The sequence below is a fragment of the Stegostoma tigrinum genome, chromosome 13 (genome assembly GCF_030684315.1).
Source record: "Stegostoma tigrinum isolate sSteTig4 chromosome 13, sSteTig4.hap1, whole genome shotgun sequence".
Lineage (NCBI taxonomy): Eukaryota > Metazoa > Chordata > Chondrichthyes > Orectolobiformes > Stegostomatidae > Stegostoma > Stegostoma tigrinum.
In genome coordinates this window covers 36,418,124-36,432,134 of record NC_081366.1, presented here as the reverse complement: position 1 = coordinate 36,432,134, position 14,011 = coordinate 36,418,124, and the positions used below count along the sequence as shown (strand labels likewise).

At 41.0% G+C, this 14,011-nt stretch overlaps 1 protein-coding gene across 1 annotated transcript; it reads right to left on the bottom strand.

The window, feature by feature from the left end:
- Positions 1–262: 262 nt before the first annotated feature.
- rack1 (receptor for activated C kinase 1) lies at positions 263–6,749 on the bottom strand. Its single transcript, XM_048543825.2, has 8 exons — positions 6,527–6,749; positions 5,369–5,540; positions 5,034–5,181; positions 3,332–3,427; positions 2,019–2,129; positions 1,323–1,463; positions 731–841; positions 263–406 (listed from the first exon to the last, which is right to left on the bottom strand). Exons 1-8 carry the CDS (start codon positions 6,633–6,635, stop codon positions 341–343), a joined length of 954 nt encoding a protein of 317 aa, XP_048399782.1. The 5' UTR covers positions 6,636–6,749; the 3' UTR covers positions 263–340.
- Between the last annotated feature and the right edge of the window lie 7,262 nt (positions 6,750–14,011).

Sequence of the window (14,011 nt, the reverse complement as noted above, 5' to 3'; positions counted from 1 at the left end):
AGCCACCCAACCTACCTAATCAGGACCCATGTGAAATCAGTTTCTGAACCAATCCAATTCAGTTTTACTTAGACAAGAATATTTAGCAAACAGCAAAAATCTTGCACAAGTAAATAATTCAAACAGGGTTATGTATACACAACGAATATTTGATTGATAGTGTCATCATGAACAAAAGAAAGATGAATTAAATCAGTCATGAATTCCGGAAACAAGAGATTCAAAAGGGAAGACTACAGACTTAAATTGAGATTCAGACAAGTTGAAAACAGGCAATATTTTATTTCAGGAATAAGCCCGAACAAGTAAAGATTCTCTGTATCTTCTTGCAAGAAACACTTCATCTTGTTCCAATGGTGACTTGCCAAACCCTGATGAGGTTATCAGTATAACCAGCAAACAATGTCTGGAAGATGAGAAAAAAAACACCAGAGTTGAACAAATATGGCTCTTTCAGATCAAGCTCAAGAGTCACAAGCTAGAAGCCAATACTAACTACTAAAATGATCAATTTTTAGAAAGATTACTATCGCGTGTGGTTTGTGTAATGTAGCCACACAGGAACATGCAACCAGTTGCATTCAACAATTAACATGACAAAAACACAGAGTCCATTATCCCTCATATTTGCAGGACTTGTAATCACACCCATACGAGTCAGCTATGTGTGTGAATGAATGTAATCATCAGGATCCTGGACACAAAGTAAAACTTCAAGTGAAAAAAATACCTGTCCATCTGCAGACCAAGCCAAACATGTGCACTGTGGAGGTTCTGCTTTACTGCTGGTACTAATCACTTCCTGGCGTAGTTCATCCACAATGATTTTTCCTTCCAGGTCCTGTAAACAGTTCATAAATGCAATTACCTTAGATTCACTATTAGAACCTACAATAACATGAAACCATTCAAGAAAACATGCATATTTTGGAAAACTTTGCTTTTAAAAGAGAATGCAACTTTTAAGTAAACATTTTAATTTCACAACCACTTCAATTGGCTTTTAAGTACAAAAAAGCTGACCATTACTGTATTTCAAAGAACCAGCTCCAACTACAGTACTTTTCAAATCATAAACAAGTGGAACAAGATAGCAAAATTAGAACAGTCACAAAATTTTGACAACCAGAAGTAGAAGAGGGTAAATGTCTATTTTGAACAAATACTTCAATCTGAAGTTTAATCCTGTACTGTTCCAGGCTTCAAAGACTAATTCTAAAATCAATGCAGTGTAAAAATTGCTCCAGTAAAAAATAAGTGTTAAAACCTGTCACATTCAGAAAGAAAGGTCCACCTCAACCCAAAAATACAAGTGTCCTTACCCAGATCTTAATGCTTGGACCTGTGGCAGCACAGAGCCAATACCTATTGGGGCTAAAGCACAAGGCATTGATGATGTCACCACCATCCAACGTGTACAAATGCTTGCCTTCATTAAGGTCCCACAACATGGCTTGACCATCCTATATTGAAAAGAGAATCTCATTAGAAAATGTTTGACAATTCAACACAATTACATGCAAGAACATATCAAAATCCCTACAATGTGAAAACAGGTCCTTCAGCCCAACAAGTCCACAGACCCTCAGATGATCCCACCTAATCTACACACCCCTGAACACTATGGGCAATTTAACATGGCCAATCCACCTTGCCTGCACGTCTTTGGACTGTGTTTTGGAAACCCATGCAGACACAGAACATGTAAACTCCACGCAGTCACCCTCACGTGGAATCGAACCCGGGTTCCTAGCACTGTGAGGGAGCAGTGCTAACCACTGAGCCACCGTGTCACTAAACCTCTACTAGTTTGATTTTCAATTATTTTACCTCTGAAACCAGACATCTAAGGACAGTTTTAAAATATTGTGGCAAGAGTACAACATAAATAACACAAGTCACAGACTTCACAAAAATGTTATTCAATTGAAAGCTTTCAAGGGTCTTAATACCTAATTAAATGGGAACCATTTCCCTGCTTCCCGTGTTAATAATCATGAAAAGCCACAGGGATCTACCTTGCCTCCAGAAGCACACAGGGATCCATCAGGGGAAACAGTAACAGTGTTCAGATAGCCAGAGTGCCCAATATGATTTGTTTTCAGTTTGCAGTTGGCTAGGTTCCAAACCTGGGACAACAAAGAGAACACATTCATTTAGAAGTTACTTAAAGTAAATAGAGACCTTTAATCATATACAAAACTCAAATTCAAAACCGAATAAAAGAAAAAAATTGGAATTTAAAAAAATGGCACCAGGAAAACTGTGATGTTTGTCTTTATAACTTGCTTCCTGTTTTTCTCACCTATGGTTATAGTGCATATAGCTGTCATAACTGTTTTTCTTCATTTCTCTATTCTGTAATGAAGGATTGTACCTAGGTACTGTATAGCTAATATGGCACCTTATGTTGGTGACATTAGTTACATTGTAACTAATCTGTAATTGAAGCAGCTGTTCCCAAATATCTTTGTTCTTAAGGTGGTGCTATAAGTGGCGACTTGTAAACATTTAAGTATAGTGACAATAAACCTAATTCAATTCAAGACGAAAAAAGATCAACTTTTCACAGGTAGGCCTAACACTACAATGGCAAACAAAACAAGCAAATCCATTTTAGGGTTGAATATACAAGGAGGTCTATACAAAAATTTCTATCATATACAACCAAGCATAACGAACCACGTTCATCACTTCACCCCTGAAAAAACTGAGAACATATATAAAAAGTCAAATACTAGTCAAAAAAGCACCAAAAACTATTGGTAAATCATTAAAAACAACAATGCAAGAGAACTAAAGACACCTTTGGTATGAAATCAGTTTAAATCAACGCCAAGCCCAATGATCACAAAACAAAGAGAAAAACACTGAGTAGTGCATTCAATCTACCTGAAAAGGGAACAGGAATGAAAAAAACCAGTACTGAGTACTGATGCACTGAGCCACACATGAATCATGGTTACCCAGCATGACGTGAATGTTCTGCTAAGGAACCAATTATAAAATAAAACTACAGGTTGTGCCAAGAATCACAACATTGATAGAAATTAACAGACTAGCAGAAATTAATGGTGTGTCTGGTGAAAAGTAATGAAATTCCTGTTCGCTCAAGGCACAGAGACTGAGGAGGCACAAACAGCCCTGGTAATCTCTCCAACAAAAACAGTGAGCTTCAATAAATCAGAACATCTATTTTCAGCTCTTTGACAACCCAGCCTTAACACGAGTGCAGACCCAATCCATCAAAACAGAAAACAGAAGCAATTTCCAACAATGTTAACACCAGCATCTTTCCACCCCAACACTTATCTCGATTCATCACTCTTACCTTAACTAGTTTATCCCAGCCACAGGAGACTATGATGGGGTTGCTGCTATTTGGCGAGAAGCGAACACAAGATACCCACTCGCTGTGGCATTCATCCTGTAAGAGAGGGAAAGTTGAACAAAATTTCACATGGATTGTTAATGCTAGAAAAGATCTGTAATGTTCTTAATTGCCACCAACCCTGCAATTTCACAACTCAGTCCGTCAATTAAAGAAAGGACCTGAAGGCCACTTACCACTACTAAACCCCCACCTCCACATCTGCTCCGCCATTCAGTAAAAAGCTAACCTAAATCATAACTACATGTCCACTTTTCTGCCTGTTCTCCATAACTGATTTCAAGGTACAATAATCTGTAAGTTCATCATGAATATGAGAAAGTCACTACTCAGAGGATGCACAATTCCATTAATGAGCCAAGAAATTTGCTTTCATCTCAAACTTTAAGTCAGAAATATTCTCCCATTCTGCAACTGCCAATTTTTTCTAGGCTCCTCCACAAGGTAAAACAATTTCAATGTTACCTTCCAAGCCCCGAGGTACTTTTCAACAAGATTACTCATTCTTCTCAACTGAGGTCAAAGGCCTAACCTTTCCTCAAATCAACCGCTCATTCTGAACTGCCTCTAATGCAAGCATGTCCCGTTGTAATTAAAGCTCAAACTATAAATTGTACTCCAACACCCTGTGCAACTTCCCACAATTAGTTGCTGCTTCTACATTCTAACAGTTGAAATTCATACAAGTAGCTACGCAGATTTGTGTATCATATTCAATTTTCTGCTTTCCTATTCTTCCCGGCAAGTGGATAATCTTATTGTCTCCCACACTTATGCCAAAATATCAACCATTCATTCATACTAATTAAATGGCTTTGCAAACTGTATCCTCACAACCAGCTTCCTTACCTATAGAGTCAGCAAGTTTGGCTATAATAAACAAACACATCCTAGTGCCCAACCAGTAAAAGGGGCTGACCTTATCTCGCTTCTTAAAAGCAAAGTCTCATTCATATGATAAATTTCCAGACTGGTGGCCCTGCTATTTTTGCTGTTCAATTAAATATTAAGCAACTCAAGAAATACCAAACACTGTTGAACTCAATGTTCAGCCATTTATATTCACGCTCACATCTCCTTTCTATTATGTAGTAACCATACTCATGTTATTTCAAATGGTGTAACTAAGAAGTCTACAACTGAATTGAGCAAAGGATAAACACAGTTCATTCATTTATCACTGTAAATTAAGCATATAATTTAGAACTTAACTGTGTGCTATACTTGTCTAGCCATTGCATTTAAACTATCGATACGAACTTGCTACCATTTCAGAAAACCCTCCAGCCACATCTCGAACAAAATAATCACTACCAGTTCATGTGTTCAGTTTGGGTGGAAAGGTAAAACACAACATTCAGACCAGCTGCCAGGCAGTCAACTTCTTGAGAATTAACTTCTTTCTGTACGTAAGTAGGAATGCAATTAAATACATGGGAATTTCAAAGCAAAAGACGTACTGTAGATTCCTTAAGTTCACAATTATCATTTGAATAGAATTGACAATGAGATATTCAATGTTTCAGCTTCTGCTGCCTGAGAATTTTGCACATGAATGCCAAATACGTAATAACAAAGTGAGATATTTTTCCCCTACATAGTGTAATAGCCATGCTTGGAAAAGTAATTGTGTCTGAGTTACCTGGATGGTGTATTTGCAAACACCTAATGTGTTCCACAGTTTTACAGTTTTGTCACGGGAACCAGACACAATTTGGCGATTATCAGCTGAAAAGGCAACACTCAGTACGTCCTTGGTGTGACCTACAAATCGACGTGTAGTCGATCCCCTGGAAGAGGAATTGTATTAATCATCCCAACAAGTAGTGAAAGAAACGACTGCAAATAATCAAGCAAAAATGTCTATTAATTTCTTTGGAACAAGTACCATTAAAAACATTTAAAATGCACCCGCAACAAATTATTCCACTCTTATTAAAAATCTGATTGTAGGCAATAAATTATTTGCATTCTTACATTGTCAAATCCCAAAGTCGTAGAGTTCCATCCCAGGAACCAGAAAGGGCAAACTGACCATCAGAAGAAATGACTACATCACTAATAAAGTGAGAGTGGCCACTGAGGGAACGCTGTGGGACACCATAGCTGGTCTCATCCCTAGTTAGCTTCCACATGATAATTGTTTTATCTGTAAGCAGAAATAAGCTTTTAGAACACTGCATTTAGATTAAGGTCACAGTTTGCTATATGAAAAGTTACTTTCCAGTTAGGGTATGAACTGATGTAATACATTTAAGTTTTCTAAAAACCAAATAGCTCACTTTTGCTCAAAATTAGAAACAAAACTAGTAATATTCCTGCAAGATTCCTTGGGGCATTTTACTTTAAGTGTGATAAAGTAATGCAAGTTATTTTAGGTCTGGAAACGTGGCATTTCAGATTTCAATACTTTCAAAGATTAATTTGAAACATACTTTTCTTCTATAAATGTTATTTGCCCAAAGAATAGAATTGAAAAGAATACATTAACGGGGTGCTCTCTCCACACTCCACCAGTTTCTGTTTTAGACTTCCCACATCCACAGATGTTTTGCCTGTGCAATGTCCCTTTACATCAGAAATAAGACAACACTCAATTTGTTACTCATTCTGCAAGCATTGGCATATTTGTAAGTATAAATTAATGCACCGGCAGTAAACCACTTTAACTCGTTAAAGCCCACAGGTCGGTAATTAACCTCAAGTTATTGAACTCTTAAAAAAGTGATATCCCCTGGCTATCAAAAATCTTGAAAGGCGGAGCAGACTCGAAGGCCCGGACGGCCTACTCCTCTTCCTAGTTCGTATGTTCCGTGTTCTAACGTTTCAGTTTTAGCCTCCTGATGGACACACAACGTGGTTCTGCAGCATTCGAGCTTGTGTGTCAGCAGCAGTGACTCGTTGCAATCGACTGAGAGCCGGGCCTAATAAGCAACGGAGGGCCGTAAAACTATCTACGTGTAAACCGTGAAGAAGTCCGGCTACAGACAACTCGAAAAGTTAACATAACGGGACTAAAAGAGAAACAGGCATTCATGATAAAACATACGGCCGAGAAACGGCTGCTCGGTCCGCCTTTGGCGGCGGATAGAGCCCGCACCCCGGTCCTCTTCCCTCCCCCTCCACGAAGAGTACCTCGGGACGCGGACAGAATCATGTCAGGAAACTGCGGGGTTGTGGCAATTTGTGTCACCCAGCCACTGTGGCCTTTTAGGGTGCCACGAAGGGTCATCTGCTCCGTCATTTTGAGTGGAGATGGGGCGTCCTATAGACGGATGAAAACGGATTGCAGCAGAGGACTCAGCCTCAGAACAACGCGCGTCCACCGGGCCGCAGAGAAAAAGGAAGCGCTCCGTAACAGGCCCGGACATGACGTCAATGGCGAGGAGAGGGCTGGGTGATTTTGATGGTGGCGCCGTCTCCTTGGTGACGTTTAACTTGATGTTGCCGGTTGGAGCTGCAAACTGTTTCGAAATAACAATTGTATACTTATAGCAAAATCAAGAACCTGATTGAAAGCAGCTAGCTGCCTCAGTCTGTTCTCAAATTATTCTGTCACACGGGAACTTACACCCGGAGGGAATGGATCCAACGATTCCAGTTACCCTTTCGACTGCTGGAAGTGTCAAAAGGCACTGACCAGCCAGCAGCAATCACTTGGAACTGTTGACCAAACAAGCAGTTGGCTGGGGACTGGAGCATTAAAAGATAATTTTGATAGCCACAAAATAGCAGAATCTAGCTGAATAGAAATTGCACATGGTAATTATTGACATATGAAGAAAGACTGAATCAACTTGGTTCGTACTCACTGGAATTTAGACGAATGACGGGGATCTCCTGGAAACATATAAAATTCCGTGGGAAGAATGTTCCTGATGTAGAGGAAGTCCAGAACTAAGGGTCACAATCTAAGAATAAGTAGTAGGCCATTCAGGACTGAGATGAGGAGGAATTTCTTCACTCAGAGAGTAGTGAATTTGTGGAATTCTCTACCTCAGAGAGTTGTGGGGCCACTTCATCAGATATATTCAAGTTGGAGCTGGACGTGGCCCTTATAACTTAAAGGGATCAATGGGTGTGGAGAGAAAGTGGAAACGGGATAATGAAATTGCATGATCAGCCATGATCATTTTGAATGGTGGTACAGGCTTGAAGGGCTGAATGACCTACTCCTGCACCTATTTTCTATGTTTCAATGTAATGTTTCATTTTGGTTGTACACTTGGCGATGTTCCTTGATAGTATGAAGCACCATAAATGCAAATGTAATTTTCTCCCTCCTGAAAAAAAGACAGGCTTGGAGACTGTGACTAACTCAAACACATTAAATGAAAAGCAGCAACGATCACATCAATTTTGTGCTGTGTACCACCTGAACTTTTTCACTCAATGCTAAGCAACCACTATTGATTATGTATGTCTGAAAAGGGTGCCATATCACGAGTGGATAGCTGCATTCAAAGCTAGTCTACACCACTTAAAGGGGAATATTTTGGCAATTATGTTAGTATGTTTACAGATGACACCAAAATGGGTGGTGTAGTGGACAGTGAAGAAGGTTATCTCAAAGGACAAGAAGGCCTTGATCACATGGGCCAAGAAATGGCTGATGAGGTTTAATTTGGATATGTTTTAGGTTTTGCATCTTGCTAAGGCAAACCAGGCCAAGACTTCTACAGCTGATGGCCGAACAGTGGTGAGTGCGCCGAACAAAGAGAACTAAGGGTGCAGGCGCATCCTTTTGGAAGTGGAGTCACAGGTAGACAGGATGGTGAAGAAGGTATTTGGCAAGCTTGCCTCCATTGGTCAATGCATCGAGTATAGAAGTTGGGACATCATATTGCATATAAAGTCATATAAAGTGAGGCTACTTTTAGAATACTGTGTTCAGTTGTGGCCTCCCTCCTGTAGGAAAGATATTAAACTTGAAAAGAGATAGTAGGAATTGCTGATGCTGGAGTCTGAGATGACAAGGTGTAGAGCTGGATGAACACAGCAGGCCAGACAGCATCAGAGGAGCAGGAAAGCTGACGTTTTGGGTCAGGAACCTTCTTCAGGAATGGGGGAGGGGAAGGGGGCTCTGAAAAAAATAGAGGGGGATGCGATGATAGAAGTTTGACAGAGGAGCAGATAGGTAGAGAGAAGACGGACAGGTCAAGGAGATGGGGATTAGGCCAGTAAAGGTGGGTGTAGGTGGGGATTTGGGATGGGGGTTGGTCAGTGAGGAGGGAGGGACGAGTACGTGGGAGGGAAGATGGACAGGTTAAGATGGTGGGGTGAGGCTATAGGTGCAATGTCCCCTCCACAGTGGTCAAGAACGCCCTTGACCACATCTCTCACGTTTCCCGCACCTCAGCCCTCACACCCCTTCCCCGCAATAACAACAAAGACAGAAATCTCCTTGTCCCCACATATCACCCCATCAACCTCTGGATTCAACACTTCATTCTCTACCACTTCCGCCACCTGCAATCTGACCCCACTACCAAGGACATATTTCCCTCCTCACCCTTATCTGCCTTCCAGAGGAACCGCTGTCTCCACGACTCCCTCATCCCCTCCACACTCCCCACTCACCCCAACACCCCTGGCACTTTTCCCTGCAACCGCAGGAAGTGCTATATCTCCCCCCTCACCTCCATCCCAGGCCGCAAGAAAACCTTCCACATTAAACAGATGCTCACCTGTACATTCACTAATGTCGTATACTATATCCACTGTTCCCGATCTGGCCTCCTCCACATCGGGGAAACCAAGCGGAGGTTTGGAGACCGCTTTGTGGAGCACCTACACTCAGTTCATGATAAGCGACAACACCCCAGTCGTGAACCACTTCAACTCCCCGTCCCACTCCTTGGATGACATGTCCATCCTGGGTCTTCTCCAGTGCCACAACAATGCCACCCGAAGGCTGGAGGAACAGCACCTCATATTGTGCTTGGGAACCCTGCAGCCCAATGGCCTCAATGTGGACTTTACAAGCTTCAAAACTGCCCCGCCCCGACCTCATCCCAAGACTAGCCCATCTCATCCCCGCCTCCTTGACCTCTCCATCTTTTCTTCCACCTATCCACTCCTCTCATCTCACTGACCAACCCCCACCCCCACTTCCTACCTACTAGCCTCATCCCCGCCTCCTTGACCTGTCCATCTTCCCTATCACCCACCCCCACCGACTAACCCCCATCCCAACTCCCTACCTACACTCACCTTTACTGGCTTCATCCCTGCCTCCTTGACCTGTCTGTTTTCTCTCCACCTATCTGCTCCTCTATCCACCTTCTATCATTGCCTCCCCGTCTCTCTATTTATTTCAGAGCCCCCTTCCCCGAAGAAAGGTCCAGACCCGAAACATCAGCTTTCCCACTCCTCTGATGCTGCCTGGCCTACTGTGTTCATCCAGCTCTACACCTCGTTATCTTAAACTTGAAAAGTTTCAGAACAGATTTATGAGAATGTTGCCAAGATTGGAATGTTTGAGTTATAGAGTGAGGCTGGAGCATCAGAGGCAGGGGTGACCTTATTGAGGTTTATAAAATCATGAGGGGCACGGATGGGGTGAATAGCCAAGGTCTTTTTGCTAGGGTAGTAGAGTTCATAACTAGAGGGCATGGATTCAAGGTGAGGGGGGCAAGATTTAAAAGGGATCTGAGGTGCAATTTCTTTCGTGCAGAGGTTAGTGCACTTATGGAACAACCTGCCAGTGGAAGTGGTGGAGGCAGATACAATTACAACAGTTAAAATGAATCTGGATGGCTGCATGAAATGGAAGCATTTAGAGGGATATAGGCCAAATACCTATATAATGGGATCAAATCAGTTTAGAATATCTAGTGAGAGCAGAGAAGTTGGACTGAAGGGTCTGTTTCCGTCTGTTTAACTCTATGACACTAAGTGAATATAATAACTGAAGAATGGCGCAACATACAAGAAATGGGCCTCCAAGGTTTTAGCTGATGCTCTGGAGGCCTTAGTGAATGAGGTAAACAGTAAGAAACATGATCTGTACCTGGAGGAAACCAAGAAATCATCTGCCACAAAAGATTATGGAAGCAGGTAGCTATGGCAGTCAATGCCAGTAATTAAGACCTAAAAGACCAGGAGGTAGGGCCATAAAAAAGTCAATGATTTTGTATGAGTCGTAAGATCAGTGAGTGTATTTTCAAATGCCACATCATACCAACAGGGTAACATGCAAGCAAAATGCCCCTGAGCAACAGGGTATGATGTGGGGCATTCAGCTTGTGTCATTGGGAGGGCTGAATGTTGTCTCACTGACACTTGAACCATTTGATTCACCTCATTTCCAAGTTAAACTAATTTGGCAATGTGAGGGAATCAAGAAAGAATAATTAAGGAAAATGTCAGACCTGCAAAACACTTTGAAAAAGCCTGGCACTAGCATTGTGAGTCACAAATAGGTGAATTTCAAGAAGTCGAGGAGAAAGGTAAGTCCAAAACAGAATAAATATGTATACATATAAGTGCATGAAGCATAATAAATAAGGTTGGGAAGTTACAGGTGAAGATTGCAACGTAGAATTATGATGTGGCAGTGATAGAAACTTGGTGGAAGGAAGCGTGAGGCTCGGTGTTAATTATTCCTGAATATAAGTTGTTCAGGAGAGGTGGAAAATAGGTAAAGGAGGAGTAATAGTAGTATCAGTTAAGGAGGTATTTCAGTCCTCGAGAAGGAAGATGTCTCAGAGGATTCAAGGACGGGCTCAATTTGGCTAGAGTTACAGAATAAAAATAGTACAATAACATTGTGCAGTGTAGTCTGCAGACCACCAAAAGTGGAAAGGATGTTGAGGAACAAATCTACAGAAAGATGCCAACATTATAGAGGAACTTCAGTCACCCACATATAGGCTGAATACTGGTAGTGTAAGGCACAACAAGGGTCAAATGTTCCAAGATTGTGTTTGGGAAAGGTTCCTGCAGCAATATTTTACAGGCCAATAAGGAAGGGTACATGTTGGACCTGGTCCTTGGATATGTGGATCAAGTGTCAGTGAGACAACATTTAGGAGACAATGATCATTGTGTGATAGGGGTCAGGATGGTGTTGGAGAATGACTTGGAACAACCCAAAATAAGAAAAATCAATCAGTGGAATGCTGACTTTAATGCGACAAGAACACAACTGAGCAGAATTGATTGGAATAAGAGGTTAGTGTGTAAAAACAACAACTGAACAATTGGCTACCTTCAAAGAGCAGATGTTTCAGATACAGTTGAGTTACATTTCCTCTCACAGAAAATGTAGGGCTAACAAATCCAGGGTCCTCCGGCTGGCAAAGGAGGTAGGAATTAATGTGAGAATGAAAAAGTTTGCCAATAACAGGTATGAGGCAGAAAATACTATTGAGAACAAACAGGAACATAGAAGGTTCAGGTTGGAGGTGAATGAGCAAACAGGAGAAACAAAGGGGACCTATGAAAAAAGATCAGTAGCCTGTATGAAATCTCAACGTCTTTGATAGGCATATAAACAGTAAGAGAATGGTTAAAGAAGGAGTAGGACCGATCAGGGACCATAAAGTGGATTTACACATCAAGGTATAAGGCATGGTTGAGGTGTTAAACAAATATTTTACATCTGTGTTTACAAGAGGAGGATGATGCCCAGGATATGGTGACAAGAATGGCAAGTCTCTCAGAACAGTTTAAAATTTATAAAGTCCTGGATAGATTGTTGGCTCTTAAGTTGATAAAACACCAGGTTCAGATAAGATGCATCCAAACATTTTGAAGGCCATGAGAGTAGAAACTGAAGGAATACTGGCCATATTTTTTTCCCTGGAACATGCCAGAAGACTGAAGAATTGCAAATACAATGGCTTTGTCCAAGAGAGGTTGTAAGGACAATCCCAGCAATTACAGACCAGTTATTTTAACTTTGGTGGTGTGGAAACATTTGGAAACAATTATTCTGTACAGAATTAATAGTCATTTAGGAAAAGGTGGGTGGATTAGAAGAGTTAAAATGGATTACTAAACGTGAAATTTTGTCAAACTAAAATGTTGCAATTTTATTGAAGAGGTTAGACAGAATGTTAGTGAGGGTAATAGTGTTGATATATACGTTGTGTTCCAGAACATGTTTGATAATGTCACACAACAGGCCTGTGAGGAAAGTTATGGAATCATGATATAAAAAGGACAGTGGCAACATGGATACAAAATTGACGAGGAAACAGAGTAATAGTCAATGGATATATTTATGGCCTGGAGACAGGTTTGTCGTAGAGTTCCCCAGGGTTGGTTTGGGACCCTTACTTTTTCTGATATATATCAATAATCTTGATCTTGCTTTGCAGGGACATTTTCAAGTTTGCAGATGACACTAAATTGGAAGAATTGTAAACTGTGAGAGGATAATATAGAACTTCAAAAAGATGTCAACACAGTGGCTTAGTGGTTAGCACTGCTGCCTCACAGTGCCAGGGACCGGGTTTGATTCTAGCCTTGGGCAATTGTCTGTGTGGAGTTTACTCTGGCTGCTCTGGTTTCCTCACACAGTCCAAATATGTACAGATTAGATGGATTGGCCATGCAACGTTACCCGTAGTGCCCAGGGATGTGCAGCTAGGTGGATTAACCATGGGAAATACAGGGTTAAGGGATAGGGTGGAGGTGGGTCTGGGTGGAATGCTCTTTGGAGCATCGGTGTTGACTTAGGTAATCCTTGGTACCAATTACTAATTGCTGTTTAGCCTTTGCTAAATAATTATGATACTTTTTGTCTCATTATTTGAAAAAAAATCATTCTCAGCATTAGTAGCAGTCCTGTCAATACACTATATGAGAAAGTTAAATGCATTTGCAGCATGAATTTCTGGAATACAAAGTCAAGTAATGACCAAAAAAATCATTGTCGATTCTCGGAAAAACCCAGAGGTTCACTAATTATTTTTGGGAAAGGAAATCTGCCATCCTTACCTGGTCTGGCATACATGTTACTTCAGATCCACAGCAAATGTGGTTGACTCTTAACAGTCCATTGGGCAATTTAGATGGACAATAAATGCTGGTCGAACCAGCAACATCCACATCCTGTGAATGAATTTTAAAAAAAGAAATATCTCCCTTAATTAAACTATGTCTTTCTAACTATAGACACCAGAGATATTTAGAGCAAATACAGAATCATTGAATAGTTACAGAATAAGAGGCCAGAAGGAGGCCATTTGGCCTGTCATTTCCACATCAGCTCTCTGCGAAAGCAGCTCCGCTGGTCCTATACTTATTCACTTTCCCCAAAGTCCTGCTTTTTTTTATATTCAGGTAATTATCCAATTCCCACAAACTGAGGCTACGCATTCCAGGCCCAAGCAATTTGGTAAATCGATTAACTAACCAAAGTTCTTTACACTGGAACTATTCTCTAAAATCATTTCTACACATTCCCTAATTCTCTCAGATCCTTCCTAAAGTGCAGTATAATACTCCAACCAGAACTTAACCAATGTTCTATAAAGGATCATTGTATCATCCTTGCTTTTATACTCTATGCATTTATTTAAAAAGTCCAGAATCCTCTATGCTTTAATACTTTCTCAGTTTGCTCTGCCACCTTCAGCAATTTGTGTATGCATCACTGTTAAAATTAGA